The sequence below is a fragment of the Tetranychus urticae genome, chromosome 1 (assembly GCF_039701765.1).
Source record: "Tetranychus urticae isolate SD_2017Ah chromosome 1, NJAU_TeUrti_SD_1.0, whole genome shotgun sequence".
NCBI lineage: Eukaryota > Metazoa > Arthropoda > Arachnida > Trombidiformes > Tetranychidae > Tetranychus > Tetranychus urticae.
In genome coordinates this window covers 24729449-24747727 of record NC_142958.1, presented here as the reverse complement: position 1 = coordinate 24747727, position 18279 = coordinate 24729449, and the positions used below count along the sequence as shown (strand labels likewise).

At 31.0% G+C, this 18279-nt stretch overlaps 2 protein-coding genes and 1 long non-coding RNA gene across 4 annotated transcripts; 1 reads left to right on the top strand and 2 right to left on the bottom strand.

The window, feature by feature from the left end:
• Positions 1-446: 446 nt before the first annotated feature.
• LOC107368479 (nuclear RNA export factor 1) lies at positions 447-4070 on the bottom strand. Its single transcript, XM_015936295.3, has 11 exons — positions 3995-4070; positions 3844-3921; positions 3645-3727; positions 3499-3574; positions 3319-3402; positions 2771-3214; positions 2583-2704; positions 1898-1934; positions 1753-1821; positions 1500-1651; positions 447-1419 (listed from the first exon to the last, which is right to left on the bottom strand). The coding sequence occupies exons 1-11, from the start codon at positions 3998-4000 to the stop codon at positions 708-710; spliced, it is 1863 nt and encodes a 620-aa protein (XP_015791781.1). The 5' UTR covers positions 4001-4070; the 3' UTR covers positions 447-707.
• Positions 4071-10789: 6719 nt separating this feature from the next.
• Positions 10790-12336, bottom strand: LOC107368441 (uncharacterized). The gene has a single exon (XM_015936260.3). It carries the CDS (start codon positions 11858-11860, stop codon positions 11024-11026), a length of 837 nt encoding a protein of 278 aa, XP_015791746.1. The 5' UTR covers positions 11861-12336; the 3' UTR covers positions 10790-11023.
• Positions 12337-12367: 31 nt separating this feature from the next.
• Positions 12368-14577, top strand: LOC112539545 (uncharacterized). Of its 2 annotated transcripts, none has more exons than XR_016199010.1 (3): positions 12368-12509; positions 12621-13110; positions 14035-14577. It is a non-coding gene; the product is annotated as an uncharacterized LOC112539545 (long non-coding RNA). The 2 variants fall into 2 exon arrangements; XR_003083438.2 differs by having other exon boundaries at positions 12621-13115.
• Positions 14578-18279: the final 3702 nt, after the last annotated feature.

The following is an 18279-nucleotide window of genomic DNA, read 5'->3' as shown; positions in this document are numbered from 1 at the left end:
GTAACCTTAAATTAATTAATTCGATTATCAAAATCAAAGAACTGCAAAATACTTTGGTGATGAAATCTGGATCAAACTCAATCTTCTCATAGACACAAGAAGATCCATTTGCAAGCAATTTATATGTTTTTTGATTGAGTCTGTATCATTGGAATAAAAAATTTTCCATTGGCCATCTACAAAGAGGACTTCATTAAATCCATTCAGAACATGAAAAAGTCAAAGAAAACGAGACTTGGTCAAACAAGGTTCATCCACCCACCAACCCATATTCTGTAATGGACAAATAATTGTAATAAAATGTGAATAATCATTTTTGAACACTGCGAATACCTAGCATTTGTTTTATTTATCAAAAGCACAGTTTATAACTTGAATATAAGTCTGAATAATATCTACCCATCATTAGAAACAGACAAAATTATTTTTAGAAAATAATCACAATATTTATATTTTTTGACTTTTTATTTAATATTTGACGACATTCCTGATGATGACAAGCATCACATGTCTGATTTTTAAGTTGATTTACAGTTAAGATTTCGAAAAAATTGAAAAGTTTGTCATTAACTATTTACACAAATATCAAGCTTTAGATTAAGGGGAGACCGGAAAATAGAAATAAAGCGAACAAAAGTTGATAGGTAAGGAGACAATAGTGGATGGAGGATTAAAGATGATGTGAATCCGAAATATAATCAGAATTTTCATTGAACAAAAGCTGCAGCTGGTATAGCTCCTTGCTTATTTAACTGCTCGAATACTTCGAATGATTTTTGTAAATCATATGCATTCTCTTCTAGACATTGAGTTGAAAATTGTAGATTCATATTTGTCAATGAACAAAATTGTTGTACCATAGAGTCTTTAGCAGCTTGGTCCAATAAAATAGGCTGAGTTTGAACTGGTTGGGGTTGCATTTGTGCCATCTGAGGTTGAATTTGTTGGTTTAAATTAAATCCTTGATCAAGTCCAAGATTAAGACTTTCCAAACAATCAGCACCAAATCTATCCTCTTTGATGCAAGTTATAATTGAATCATTTTCTAGAGAGCGACTGAATTTTTGGACCTGTTCCACGGTCGCGTTGGTTATGACCAAAATGTCATTTATTATAACAAAGCCTTGGCCTTGAGGGACAATAATAAATGTCCTGCCGAAGGCTCTCGTGTGTACTTGTTTCTTAGTGAATTCCTTGAAAACTCCATTCACGACCACAACGAAGAAATTTTGTTGGAAATAAAATGGTACGTCAATTTTCATTAATGAGGGGGCATGCTTTGTCCTTGGCATCGACATAAGTGCTTCAACAATTGCAGAGCCACCAACATGGAGTAGCTCAGTTTTGGCTTCACCTTCTTCTCGAATTCTGAGCAAGTTACGACTTCCAGCAATCATTGATTGGGTAAATGTGTTAATTCTAATGTAGAAAAGAAAATTGGAGGTTAGTTTTACATTTTGGCTGCAACAAAAAAATAATCAAAGAATATGTGAACTTACTTATTATCAGTTCGCCCTATGCTATAAGAAAAGACAGCCTGGTCATGATAAGCAGCGAGCATAGGTCTACGGTCATCTGAGTCGTAAATTTTGAAATATTGATCTAAGAATTCAGCGACAAAATTCTTGATCTCATTGGGTATGTGATGACCCTGGAAGTTGACAAAAAAATTAGTAAAAAAAGATTAATATACAGAAAGAAGACATAAATTGTGAGCCGAAAACTAACAGAAAAACTTCAAATCAAACTTACGTAAGAAGGTGGTATGTCATCAGAGTCACCAACATCAAAGCCAATTGCTGGTGGTAAGTCAGTTCCATCCTGTAATGAATAGGAAGAATTTAAGGTTAATAATATGAAAGTTACGAAAGGTGACGAAAGTTGTCAAGTAACTTACCAATTTAGCGAGTTTCGGGAAACGAGTTCGTAAAGAACTGAAAATTTAATAAAGACGAAAGAAAGTATATCTTGGTTAAGTTGCTCCAAAAATGGGTCCAGAAATTAGGTTGAGGCCGAAATTGAAAGCAATGAGAGAAAATACAAATTGTCAGAATTAGTCTCTAGAGCACGTCACTGGTTTAAATTCCAGCTTTTATGCTAAGAGAAAATTAGACTTGCAAAATATAACCCATTTCCTTTCTTACAAGCTTGACAAATACTTATCACCTTGCTGGTGATTTTGAGAAGAGACCCTAATTTAGTAATCAATGGGAAGGAGATCACATCGAGGAAAAGTGTATTTTTCAATATTGGTCATTGGTTCTTCAGAAGCTGACCGGGGCATTCACTCTTTCCTCATCTCCATTCCCGAATCGGACTTAACAAGTCCTTATCTATTTTAAACGATATTTCTTTTTAAGCCCCTTCATCGTTAGGCAAGAACTCAAAAGTTCATATAGCCTTTTTTTGGGTCAAAGTAGAACGGCCAATCAGACCTTCAGTAGCCAGCAAACGGTAAAGCTGTGTCAAGCAAATTTTCTCTCTCACACGTTCATTACCCATTCATATAATGCAAATGTAAAACTCTTGCTTGAAATTGAATTTGAATTTAAATTATGGACAAAAAAACGTTTTCTACAAACCTGACTAATGCACTTTTCTCCGATTCTGAAAATGCAGCAGCATTAGCAAACGGGTTTCCTTCGATAGCGATTTCAATTAAATCTAAACCTTTAATATTGTCCAATTCTGATATGGATCTTATCTGCAAGAAAGATATTTTAGATATGAGATTAGCTTATAATAATTAGAGTAGGACAAAAAAAATTACCTTATTTTTGGAGATGTCTAGAGCTTTCAAGTTTTTACAAATTGATTGAAGATGAGATAATGGTTGAAGAGAGGTCAATTTGTTATCAGCAACACTTAAACCAACAATTTCCGAATATTCTTTTCTTATCTTTTCCACAACCAAATTAAACACGGACGGGCGGCTGAGAGGAATGTAAAGATTTGCTTCCAGCAAGCTAGGCTCTTGTGAAAATGAGTTCAAATACAATGATCGCAGAGAATAATTGTATCGACCTTTTAAGGCATCAGATATTTTATCTTCGACCATTTTATTTATTGGTGGAACAGGAATTTGACTTGGTTGAACATTTATAGTTAATGCGTAGCCGTTGTTGTCATATATGCGTCTACTACAAGCACGAATCGCTTGCATTTGATCACCACCTTGCACAAAGAAAACAACAGTGTTACTTTCAGCGTGGAACTGAATAAAGAAAAAAAGAGAGAATGAATTAAAATCAATGAGAAAGACAAACTCATGTGTACACGAAGGTAGATCAAAGTTAAGCTTGAATGAGTAATACATACATTTAGTGCCATAAGAGGTAGACTCATATTCTGTTGAAGAGAAGTCATTAAATGTTCTTTAGGACATTTGGCACCCCTAGGTATCTGGTTATGAAAAGGAAGAGTAAAAGCGAAGAAAAATTAGTGAATATAACTACATTGATTTCAATAGGTAGTTAAGTACACGTGATAAACACATACCACAATTTTGAACCAACTCTCATTATCATCTTGAGAATCATCTTTGTTGTTTCGTTGATATTTATACCGGTACTTTCTGTAAACGAGAAAAAAAATGTAAATTATTGATTGAAACGATAAAGGCATATAGAAAAATGAAATCTTACCTTTTTGGTAGCTGCTTAACACCATATCTGGGACCGACTTCTTTTTTGGACGGAGACCTATTATCATTATTAGTGTGTTCATACTATTATATGGAAAAAAAATCATTGATACAGATATTAATTGGAGAATAAAAAATCAAATTTAAACACAAATCAGTAAAGAAAAGGCAATCAAAGTAGATTCATCACAACTACTCACCGATGATTTTCTATTTTCAATGGTCTTCGGATAATTGCTTCGCCTATTGGTGAACCTAGCTTCTCTACGCCAATTATCCTGGAAACAAAAACGGAGAAGGAATGAAAATTTAGAATATTTGAATAAAATGATAAAATAAATTAAAACTCACCATCATGATACAACGAAGAAATCACTAAAATGTTTTTCCCAACAGATAAAAATTGCCTTATTTCGAGTGGATCATTGAGGAAAACAGATGCTGTTAAACAAAAAATAGGCTAAATTAAAATTTGTGAGCGCCATCTGTTAACAAAATGTATAAAAATCAATGTGAAAATCTTTATGAAATAATTTTGAAACTATTGAATTGGTAGCAATTATGATTAGGTGAACTTTATTGCTTTAAATAATTTTCGATAAAAAGTCAACAATCAGCCCAACAATAAGTAACTACCAACAAAAAGACAATCCTTTTCAATCTGCAATTTAGCATTAATAAGCTATATAAGTCTCTGTGAATACTGTTGATCAATAAGTTAATCAAGAGTAGATCAGAACTCAATTTTTTTGTTAAAAGCTGTTTTAAACAAAATTATGCATCAGTCATAGTCTTAGTCAGTGAAATTGAATTTCAATTTACAAAGCAATCAGAGTGTTAATTAGAGTGATAATGTGTCCTAATTCATAATTATGATTTTTTTTGCTAGCTTGGATGGTCCGTTATGATGAAGCGATGAGATTACTTATCCAAAAATATTGGACAAGAGACTTGAAATTTTATTTAAATTTGAGGCAAAAGGTTTGTCGAGATTGTAATTGAACCTTGGGAAACGTATTTTCCAGTTCGCAGAATACCAAAAGGACCAAGGACCATTATAAGCTCGGGAAAACCGATATTGTGAGTGTAATTTGTGAATAAAGATACCAAATCAATTAGGAAAACTCATTGAACAGAAAGAGCGAAACATTCATTTATTAATTCTTGCATTTTCAAAGCTCAAAGCCTAATTGACTAATTTAATTCGTAAGAAATTTCTTAAAAGATAATGAAAATGATATCAGAAATAAGATAACTTTCCAGGAATGATTCTTCAAGAATTTTCTATTGATATTTCTAAGAATACCTATTAATGAGATGTTGATAAATACGTAAATGTAAAAATGAAATGTATTGTAACCCCCTGAGATCGTATTCTTAAGTTTTAATTAAGTTCTCAAGTTGTTGTTTCAAAATATTATTAAATCATCACAAGTGTTCACCAGTGTTTTATTTCCCTTTCTGATCCATATCCTTGTCAACAGTCGCCTTATGAATTTATGAAATGCAAGTGAAGTCAACACAGAGTCCAATACAGAAATGATTTATCCTTAATCCAAGTATTTTCCGAACAATAATGGCTTTCGAAGCACATAATTAGCAGTATCGTTTCCATTACTTCTCAATATTTATTTACTAACCCAAAATGAATGGTAATTTGCAAGATAAAGCGCGATTCTCCAAAGGCTGCAGTTCCATTCCTTTGGACATTATTCAAAGATAACAACACAGAAATGGTGAAGAGGATACCATATCTTGGATGAGTGATTAATTCAATAAAGGACCATAATGTGAATATAGAGAGAAACACGAATCAAATGAAAAGATTAATTACAAACCAAGCATGTTTCATGGCAGGTTAACCGTTTAATGAACAAAATATGCTATTTTCACATATCTTACAGTGAGAATAGGCTTTGTTTATGTGACAATTAGCTTTAAGGAAAATGCGAATCCTTAAAGCTAAAGACTTAAAATCAGTGTTTTTGATACCCTGTGAACCTTGTTAATTTTATCGTGACTCAAGTTTAAACTATCTAATCTGAGGAAATTGTAACAATTCATTTTAATAATGATTGCTGGAGACCATGGAAAATTAATCTCACAATTCTGGGGATTTCTAAAGTCTCGAAGATAAGTAATTATTTATGATTCATAATTAGTAACCAGTTTAAATGTTCAGCTTCCGAACTGACTCTCTTCACCCGATATATTTTGATAATGGCGTGGATCATCTCATCTCGAACTGTCTTGAACTTGGAGACACAAATATGAAAATTTATTTCAGAGAAAATTATCCATCAATAAACAAAAAAGTTACCATGTGAAATCCTGATCAAACCCTGGAATGAGTTAGCTGAGATCATTGATTGAGTGTTAGATTATGCTGCAAAAAGTGAAATTTTATTGATAGTGATTTTTAGTGAAATTGACACACTATTTCTCATCAATTTTTAATCAATGACTGAACAAATCACAAAATATTCCTGATCCCTCAATGAGGTTGAAGCACTGGCTAGATGAAGCTACCAATTTAGCTGATAACAAAGCAACAATACAAATTACGAATAACCAATTAAGTGGAACCCGATGCCGAAAGGGAAGCAACATTTGGTTAAACAGTGAACCCTTTTAAAACCAAAGAACAAGTAAAAGATCCAGAAAAGGTAATGAGACCAATAGGGACAGAATGATTAACCATGGACAAGTTGACTGTTGTTTTGTTTCAACATGAACCCATCATGGATCCATCCCTGCGTCATCGTTTCCTCTCCATTTGGATTTCACAAGTTTGAATCTCATAAATAATGAACCAGGTAAATGCGAAAAAAACATGTCAACAAACAAAAGCAAATCAAGATCTACCAAAACAAGAGGAAGATGATGATGTCGATGAGGATCCTTTTTGGTTGTCACCTGAAGATGTCAAGCTTTTCCATACGTATGTGAATCTCTCATCTTGTGGGGTACCATTAAGACTGGACAGTTGACTATTCAACCAACTTGTATCACTGTCGCCATAACCTGATCCAGACGATCTGCTACTACTGGCTTTATCCATTCAATAGCGTTTGTTGAAAGAAAATGAAATAACAATTAGAACAGGAAACAACAATGGAAACAAATCAAATGAACTCGAAACTATGTGACAAGTTGAAATTAACTCGAGACAATATTAGATGATAATTAGTCGATCGGACAACCTCAACAATCGAGTTTAGGAAAAGCACATGCAACAGATGAACAGCAAGTTAATCTGATTTGTAACAACTTTTAAAATACAAATGTAACTTTTATACAGAAAACTTGTGTTTATAAGTTGGTTGTTAATTAGTTTGTAGTTGATAAAAAAAGGATGGACTTGAGCTGATTAGTTGATTTGGTTTTGATGGCGCAAAAGTTAATTCATTGATCATCAGGTTGTGTCTACATTGCTATTGGAAGCAAATCAAATAAACCGCATTCAAGTTAGTTGTTATTTCGAGGAGGAAGGCAATTGTGATTGCAACTACAACAAGTTGCTGATAATTTCATATAACTCAAGCAATGTGCAATCTACAGTTGAAGCTGACTCAACTCACTCAGTTTAACCAAATGATACTTGTTAATTGAATCAACTCATTCACAACTTCATTCACTTGGAACAATTAAAATTTAAAATTTTGGGAAAACCAAAAAATTTATAAAATTCTGAATCAAATCTTAAAATACCCAAAAAAAAATGGATCAAAATTATGCTAAAATCTAATCCATATCAAATGTTGAACCAGAGATACAAACGAGCGCAATATTAAGCTATGTGATGGTCAATCTTGAGCAACAAAGGAATGGTCAATGACATCTGTGAGAATTATAAAACTCAAAATAACAAAGAATTTAAAAGCCAATGCTGTTCAGCAATTTAATGTTTTTTGGTGTTTATCGATGGCAATCAATTGAAAGACAGATGATAGTTTGACGTCCGAGTATTGGCCAGTTTTGAATGTTCATGGGTCCAAGTTATATTTCACCAGTGATAACGCAATATCACTGAAAACACTTTCAACCTGTTCAACAATGAAAGCGTAATGAAATGATAATTACATGTAAATTGTTACATCAATTGTTAACAGCTCAGCCTGATAGGAAATAACGACGTTAAAGAGTAAAGGACTTTACTTAATCATCAAGCTTGCTCATTTCAAAGCAATATTGAAGATGCTACCAACTCATTCATTCACATTGTCTCGCCACTCTGATTGTACAATCATGTTGATTATTGAATCAGATTAAAATGTGCTTAAAATAGAAATTGAAAATTATAATAAAAGATGAAAAATTTAATGTTTTCAATGTAATCATAAACACCCAAAATAGTTTCCACTGCGGACAACATAACCAAACCGTCAAATTTGAATATTTCAATGATTTAAACTCAAATTCAAAGCTGGTCAACCATTTGTTATCTAAATTTCCATTGTCAATTTTAATTGTCACAATAAATATCAAGTTACTAAATTGTGTACTTTAATTGAACTTTTACCTCAACACAAGGCTTTGATAAAGATCAGACTAAGATTTACAATGAGAATGGCTAAATGTAATAAAGTGATAAACTGGCAATAATGATAATAACCTTAAATTGTGTCAAATTGATAACTTTAAACCTTGAATGAACCCAAAATAACCAAGACAATAACCAAGATAATAACCAAAATCATCTCAAAAAGTACCAAAATCAAATCCATAACCAACTTAATTTATCCTCATTTATTGATACGAAATTATAAGTTAATCACAGTGATCGTAAGCAAACAATGAGGCCTTGGAATAATCCAAATCAAACAATAACAAACATTTAATAAAACCCAAAAAAACCTAAAATGTTGAACCTAAAACCCATTTTTATCAAATCTTTCAACATTTGAAACGAAAAAATTATTTTTAATTAATTGATATTAATAGCTACTTAATAGCTACTAGTGTAATCACTTGTAAAGTAGCCAACTAATCAATTGATCAATCTTATTCATCTTACACAATTTGATTTCTATCTATTATCTAACATTTAATGTCGTCAAAGCTAATCTTTTAATTGTTAACATGGAAATCAATGAATCATTGGAATACAATTATGTAAGATGATTAAAAATAACTTGATTTAAATGATTATTAATTTCAGAGTTTTCAGAGTTAATTTGCACGAGTAAATCATCTGTGTACAGTAACCTGGATAGACAATGGTAAAGGCAGTGAAATGAAAATGAAAATGAAATAACAATAGCTATTGCAAGCAATGAAAAGTGAAGACAGAACATTGATTTAATGATTTAACAAATTTAGATTAGATTACAATCAGTTGAACCAGGAATCGCGAAGTTATGAGATAATTACTTCTCGATGTTATTACATGAATTAAAAACGATGCAATATAAATTGAAAATTACAGTGAATTAAAGGTGAATTCAAGTGAAGTGAGGTTAAAAAATATTTGACTTAATATTTCCGAGAATCTAATCAAAATGAATAAACAAAATTAAAGTTTTAATCTCATCTAATGGCTGGAAACTGAATTGAAATTAAAATGTAAATGAAGATGTAAACACCTTTGATTTCAATGATTTGAGTGGGGCAATTTAAATGATATATTAAACATAATATTCAGTGAGACTTGCCATTTCAATGGTTAACTGTTTTCATATGAAATACAATTTACAATGGAAAAGAGTTGATCCTTGAGAAAGTATAAGTTAACGGGTTAAGAGATTGAATTTAATTGTTGATCAAATATATAATAATCATTATTCCAAGCCATTTAATCTGTTAGCATAATAAAATCAGTTGACATTGAAAGTTGATGAAAAGTGTCAAAATAATGGGAAACAAACAGTAACCAGATATACACATAAATATATGAATACAAAGAGAGTGCAAAAAACGGTTGTTGGTTAACGATAAATCAAATCCACTCAAGATGATAATCACAATGAAACAATCATTTCCATCCTAATCCATGGTTAAGATGAGAGGAAATGAAATTAAAGACAAAATTTATTAAGATTTGAAAGGGTTTGTCCAGTAAAAAAAGCTAGAACCATTATTATGGTTATGATTAAGGGTTGAAGCCATTGACATTAAAAAATATCATTATTCCTAACCCAATGTAAACTTTGAGCAATGCTGCCTTCAACCCGTTCAAATGAAGGAACCTTTTTACCAGATCAACCCTTTTCCACTTTAATAATCATATCAGTGATTAACTATTATTCACGGACAATTATTGAGTTGAATATAAAGAAGTTAAATCAATAGCAAAGTTGACAAAAAAGTCAATCGGATTAGCTTAACTGGATGTTGGTTTGTTGGATTAAAGGTTCATTTGGGAAAGTGTCAAGGACGGTTAACTCAATCAACTTGATTAGAGATCTTGATTAGTGGCTTTTCATTGGAATTGTTCATTTTGATTGTTGGCTCCATCGGAAAATGGTTAACCAGAAAATTTGTCAAATTTTGGTTCACCATTTTTTAGTCTTTTGCTCTTCCATTTTGCTAATGGTTTACATAATATTTTCATGGTTTTATGATCATTATAACCATAAATCATAACCACAATTGTTGATTGAAAATCTTTATGCTTCTCTAGATACTCAATTAGTTGATTCAGATTGATTATTTAAGTGAAAATAATTGATCTATCGATACGCTTTAAAAGCTGTTCATCACCTCGGTTCTTGTAACCCAATCTTTGGGTTCAAGAAAATAGATTCATTTTTTGCTCTCTTATTCCTACTTCATCGACTGTTTTTTATATCATTGGTTATTAACAATTATAATAATAAATAAAAGGTGACCAATTGTCCGTAAAAGTGTCAATTGTTTGTCAACAATCAACTTTATTGATATAAATATACGTCCAAGTCTTTCAGTTTGGCTCAGCTTTTTGTGTCTGCGTTGGTTATTGTTGAAGCAAATAACATAACATAATATAGCCTCATCAATCATATTTTATTATCATTATCTATTTATGTTTTCATTTGCGTTCATATTTTGTTTGTTTGTTTGTTTGTATTGTGAAGTGTGAAATTGTGAATAATTTAATTCAAACAAATGTCAATTACCTTTCTTAAAATCAACAAAAGTCACAAGCATCCATAGAGTCTAGTAAAGTTGAGTTGAGATATTGTTTTTATTTTATATCATTCTTTTTGTTACCAAAATCATAAATGTTCATGTATACAGAAAATATATTTATATATAATAAATCAAATATAATACAATCAGTTAAGCACAAGGTTAAGAAGGGTTAATTGAATGAAATATATTTAAAAATTGAGTAGAAAATTAGAAAATTAAAAAAGGTAAAATAACTTATAACTATGATTAGATGGTTGTTGAGACAAGCTAGTTGGTAAGTTGAACATGGTTGGTTGTATCATTGTTGGTGCTAGATTTATGGCAAGATGATAATTTGTGGCAACCACAGCCACAAGACGATGATGATATCAATTGATTTGATGTAACATTCATTGAAGAATCATTAAATTCCGGATTAATTAATGTTTCAACATGAGTCTCCATTTGATCCGTTATAATTGTACTTGTTGGTGGTGACACTGACGCTTCAAGTGGTGAAGATGGTGAGGATGAAATGGCGGCCAATTTAACCTTTAATTTTCTCATGTTTACATTGTCATTGATTTGGTTAGTTGATGTTGGATTAACTGTTGATGAATTGTGCTGAAATGGAATGTAATGGCTTGAATAAATTTCATTCGGAGTAAATTTAGATTCCTTCTTGTGTTTAACTCGACGATTTTGGAACCAAATTTTCACTTGTTTTTCACTTAAACCTAAATAATGGGCAATCTCAATTCGCCGTAATCGGGATAAATACATACTCCGAGTGAATTCACGTTCAAGATGGACAATTTGGGTTGATGTAAAGGCAGTTCGTAATCTTGTTGATCCTTTGGAGTCATCTGTAGATGAGGTGGAAGACGATGAAGATGAAGATGACGATGAAAGAGATGAACAAATTGTCTTCTCTGGAACCTTTCCAGTTTCAGTTGATATTGTTTTTACTGGTGTTACTGTTGGTGTCGGTGTTGATGGTGTTCCTATTTTACAGTAATAGGCACTTTTAGTTGAGCCTGATAAATTCAACAAGGAATCCACAAAAAATGACTTTGAACCAGTTTTGTTCATAATTTGACAATTATCAGTCCATTCACTTCTCATAATTCATTGACTTCACACTGACAAGCTACAAATCTAAATCGGTCTTGGATGTACTTACTCCTGATTTACATAATGGTTTGGATTCAAAGGCAAACTACAGTCTGTGTGATAAAAATTGTGAATCTCGTCCTTTTTTGAGGTCTAAAAGGCCACACGAACTTATAGGCTGGTTAAAATTTAGGAGCCAATGAGATAACCTTTAACCTAAATGGAGGACGGACTTGGGTTAATAAACATATCAAAAGAGTCTAATAACGGACTTTTGCTCTTGTCAACTCTAATCCAATACACTTAATATTAATATGTAATTTTATTCTTTGTTTTCCTTATTGAAATCATTTGAAAGAGATGATTTAAATTATGATTACTATTCTTGGTTGGAAGAGATCTATTCAAATTTTGAATTTGTCATGTTCCTTGAGATATTTTAAAGCTTTCATCAGTTTGCAATGAAATTAAAGTTAATTTACCATTGATAACTTGTTTTAATTTTAGGTCTTTTTATATCAATTACATGAAATATATTTTAATTGTTAATTCAAGTGCTATTATCACTAATTTTATGTTAAAATAACATGGCAAGCTAATCTCACTGCTTGGCAATAAAGGAGGGAAGACTCTCTTGAAGTCAAAAGCATGGTTCATTGTTGTAAGTTTATTGTTTATTGGTTTTAATTTTATTCTAGTTGATTGAATTAAATTTATTTACTGTTTAACAAATTTTCTAACTCCTTATTTTTTTATTTTTATACAATTTTAGGAGTTTTGTTCTGGTTAAAGTTGGTGTTTTTATGATATATGTCTACGGGTTCATCAAGACGCTCAAAAACACAATTGATGGACCAGATTGCGTAAAATGGTTGACTGCAAGTGAATCAAACGGATTAAATTATCAACATGGAAAGTATTAGTGATCAAAGGACAAAATGACAACGTAAATTGTTGCCCTGATGACAAAAAAAAACAAAAGGCGAAAGATGACATATATCAAGGGTTATTAAAGTGGTTCCTGGTGAAACATATCTCAAGATTTGGCGATGAAGACAACTAGGAGTTAAGTTCAATATGAAGACGATTTAGGAGATGAAAAGAAGTTCTCTCATCATTGATTGAAGTCCATAAAAGCGTAAAGGAAGACGTTGATGTCTTTAAGTAATGTTAAGAAGCAGACAACAACAAGCGAGCAAGCAAGCAAGCAAGCAAAAAGGTCCCAAAACAATTTAACTGATTGTTGATAACAATAAGAAAAAGTAAAGTAAGGTTATGGTTTTCACCCTTCAAATAGCCTTAAGCAAATAAATGTACAAAGAGATGAATGAAAAGGAAGAAGAAGAAGATGAAAGAGGGTGGTTCATCATCATTATCGACATCATCTTTATCATCATAAGTATAAATAGATTTTTCAATATAAAAAAAAGTATAATCACTTTTCTTCTTCACCTTCCTTTTCATTCTCTTTTTTTTAAGGCTGGTGACAACCATTACTTAACTATGTGAGTGTTGGCTGTGTCTGTATATGGACTGCATGTTGAGCAAATTGTCACATCAACAAGTGATGTTGGTGATGATCAGTTAATAATCATCATAAACAACATCACCATCGTCGTCATCATCATCATCTATCCTCCTAATCAATTGTCATAAAACTGAATTGATCGACAACTGAATAGAAGGCCAATTTGATTGCAACTTGTTTGAAAATAAAAACCTTATCTGGTGAAAATTACATGTTAACACAATATACATTTATTATTGAATAGATTGAAAAGGTTGAAAGGGTCAGAGGTTGGTAAACGATTTTTACCGGGCAAACCTTTTTCTTCCCTTTAATCATAGGTTGTGTAAAATTTATAATGTTGATAATTTATTGAATGGCAATGAAAATTTTATTGATTTCTTTACATCTGTTTAACATCATTATGTTATGGAAAATAAATGATTGTTATGAATAGATGAGGAAGAGGAAAAGAGTGAGAAACTGGGCGATATGAATGATTGCTGGCTAAATATTATCAATCTTAGGCTAATTTCAAGTGATTTAACCTCTAATTGGGTATGATTTAAACGTAAATACAGTTAATAACAATCTGTTGATGTGACAATAAGCCTTCTTGATCAAATTACAATCATTTCTTGCTTCAACTTTACTAATGGCTTTCTCATTGTTGTTTCAGATTTTGGACCCTTTTCAATTATCATCATCATCAAGGGACTCCATAAATTGTGATTCAAGTAGATGACTTAATAAAAGTTGGTCTGATTGCTGGAAAAAATCATTCTGATTAAAGTCATTTTAATATAAGATGAAAACCAAAAATTTAGATCCATTCTAAGCTTAAAAACTGGACAATTGTTAAAACCTTTTTTAATACATCTTTTCACAACCTAACAATGGACACCATTTTAACCCTGAATTTAACAAACACATTAACTTGATTGTTATAGTTAGTGTTGATTGATTACCACTTGACTTTACACATTTCAAATGTTTAACAAAACCTTTAAGGTAAATCAATTTTAAAGTGTTTTCAAGTAACACCGAGAAAAATAACTAACCAAATCAAGTACAATATAAAATTTTCATCTTTACCCGAATCAAGTCTAGTTTGCAAACCATGAGTTGTATAACATTTGTAAATGAACCGGTAACCCGATGAAAATGTTTAATTGTAATCCCAAAATGGTTTGAAAAAAAAGATGCAATTGTAATAGTGAAATGTGAAATGCGATGTCAATGTTTTCCGGTTAATAATCTTTCTGATTATTTTATATTGTAAAGCAAAAATATCTTACAATTGATAAGCTCAACTATTGATATTATTATTATATATAATAACACTGAGCCATTTTGAAATTGGAAACTCATTGAAGTGAAAAAACTGAGAGAATCAAAAAAAAAGAGAAGCTGAATGAATGAATGATTGAATACAATGAAGACAAAATAAATACATAAATGGATATGCAATATTATATTAACCTTAAGGGTATTAGGATCATGTTAATGTTTATTCATATAAATATTATGATATTATTATTTACGATAAACATTTCAGGCCAAATGTAATGACACTAAATATAGAGAGTAAATCACAACAACAATACACATTTCATAGCAAAAAGAAGCGATCATCAATCTTAAATCATTTCTTACTTATTTACGGTCATTTTTATCGTTAATTTCATTAATTTAGCTTCTAATAATCTTATTTTTAATGTAAATCTGACCAAATTGAAAGTCAATGAAAATTGTCAAAATATTGAGATTGTTGTAATGATTGTTATTGAGTTGTCTGAGCTTTAGTTTTGGCTATTGAAAGATGTTGAGACAAAATGTTGTCCGTAATGTTAATTGTATTGTTACCATTGACATTATATCCAGTTGATTAGTGAAGTTAAATAGATTGAATGATGATAATTTGGATTAGGTTTAAATACATTATTTGGTTGCTCTGCTTTTTTGTGTATTCAAGTCTCCAATATTAGTTACATTGGCAATCAAAAATGGCAATATTTTTTGCTCCTTTGCTTTGCTTTCCAAAAGATTGGATTACAACAAAACAATGAGTAAATTATGGAAAGGATTAGCTGATTGATTTAATTTAATAGGGAAAAGGAAAGCTTGTGACAATCAAGAGACGATTTAACAATATTAACCTTAATTTCACCGTTTTTCAATTTCTTTGTTCCCAAATTGAAAGGTTCCCAAGGTATTAGACATTGTTATTAATGTTAATAAAAAGATCAACTTTAAGATGATGATAAAAATGGAGACGATCCTGATTGAAATGAAGTATTATTATGATGTTGAACAGGATTCAACCTTTTATAACTTTACAGTTGACACAAAAGTATCAATGTTCAGTAATTGTAATCAATATGAATGAGAAATAGATTGGACAAAAGATGAAATTATTATCATTTTTTTGTTATTGATTATTGTTATCAATTATTGATATTCAAAAGGATACTTTATCATGATGAAAATGTTCATTTTGTTCAACCTTTTCAACCTTTTTAAAAGCTTAAACAAGTTAAACCATTGACAATGTCAAGCTTAACTTACCTTTTCAAACATTGTATTACATTACGGTTTGTTTAACAGATTGACTGGTCATTTGGTTGTCCAGTAATGGCCATTCAACTGACAAATCATTGCCTTTTCAAGTCAAATCAAAATTCTAACAATTATAATTAGAAAATAGTAAAACAATGATTTGAAAAGAAACCCAAAATCTGTAAAATTATCTTCCAATGTAAAAAAACCAGAAAAAGTTGAACATTGAATTTCAAGCTTTTACCGATAAATCAGAATCAATTTTTACCCTTAAATTGTAGTTGCAGTCAATTATTAATATTAATGTCAAAATGATTTGATGTCTCTTGATTATAACTCAATTTATTCATAAACTGAATTAAGGTTAGTAGGAAAAGAATGGAAAGATTTTTTTTTGTATTCTTCTTCGCTTCTCTCCGTACAATTTGCTAATTGTTTGAAGTGATAATTTAAGATTGTGATTGATTAGCAAACAGTAAAAGTTGACATTTTGATTTGCTCAAACATTTACAAAGGTAAAAATGATTATGACAATAACAATGTAACAAGACTTCAGTTATTGATCATCATCTTTGTTGGACCCATTATTTAAATAACAAGGCAACTGTATAAACGGTCAACATCATGAAATGGACATTCAATAACTGACCTTATTGATTGGCCTTTTTTCTCTCCTTTATTATTAACTTCCGTTTGAATATTTTGCTTCATATTTTTGCGTCAATTTAAACATTTTTATTCATCTAATGATAATTATAATAATAACGATAATAATCTGTCGATATTAATATTGATGGCAATCTATTTTGATTCATTTTCACCCAAAATCACATTGTCTTCCCATTTTGATGCCTTTTACTTGCCTTTTTGTATTATTTTCAATTACAATCAATTATTTGCTAATCTCATCATTATTATTCCGTTTCATTGTTAGTCATAATTTCATAATCAACATTTTTCATCCATTCAAATATTTATTAATAAATATCAAGTCTGTTTTAAGCGTAAATTGCAAGATGTTTACACCTTTTGGTTCGAATTATTTCATTCGTTATCAACTTTGAATATTATCAGCTAACAATCTAGGAATGAAAACAGCTTCAAATTTTTCAATGATAGGTCGGTAAAATAATGGGTTTCAGCTATACTAGTGGTCAGGACTGGATGGCAAGCCCGAAGATTTTTTTCACAGTCGTGAATGAAAGTACCAATGAGATCGAACTTCATTTTGTTCAGCTTTCTTTGCATTGCTTTTTTCTTATCTCTACAATATGCTCGAGATGGTGACACCTAAAAATTAACTTAAGTCTGGCCCTTTTTTACAGTTCGATTTTTTATAAACTTGAATTGGCAAAACTTTAAGATAAAAAAGTTTTAACTTTAGTGGATCGCTATTGGTTAATCTTTAACAGCTTACTACGACAGAAATATTGTGAGATGGATGTGTTAGTATACGTAAAGCAAAGTAAACTGGAGGTTCTCGTTTACCCTTGTCCATTCGAAGGTTCAAGAAAAGATAGACCGCAAATAAACCATAAAGTGATAAATTCATTCGTTTTTAAATGTGGTTGAATGATTGCGAGTTAGCCCATTCAATCTTTTAGCTAATTGTCATTGTGAGTTCATTTTATAATTTTTTTGAGTTGGTTCAGTATGAATTTCAAAGGGTCAAAACCGAAGGGTCAAAAAGGTATTCATCATTGAAGGGCGTCCATTCTTCCCTGTTCGAGAATTTTTTGTCCACAGTAATAGAGGATGCAATCGAACACTGAAAGCTTCAAGAAAATTTGCTAATTTGAATTGAAAGAGGTAATATGGGATCGGCTTATATCCACCACTTTTTCAATCTTTTTGCCGCATTGTCCATCACTCGATTCCACCACATCCCTCGTATCACCCAAACATCATAATTTTTTGAATAGTTCACAACAAAATAGTTCACCACATTTTCAATCAACTTTTTCATAAGATTTTCCAACTTTTATATTTATTTTTGTTGAAGAGAAAGAAATAGCTCGACTCGGGCTATTTTGCTTGAACCATTTAGTCCCTGTTCTTCTTCTAGAGGATTCTTGATAATTCTGTTGATTAGACCTGATCACACAAGATTTAATTCATTATCCTTATACAAAGCAGTTTCTCAATGATGACTGTAAATGAAAAACCTTTCATAATTTTTGTGAGAATAATGTTTACTTCATCATCTAACACCAGGGAAACTTGTTCAGAAACTATAACACTTTGTAACATAAGAAAGCAGATTCTCCGCCTAAAATGGTTTGACCAAAAACATCCAACCACAATTGTACAAAACGCAATCGAAGACCGAAGTCGACTTTAGTTTTGATGTCGCCATCTATTGGCT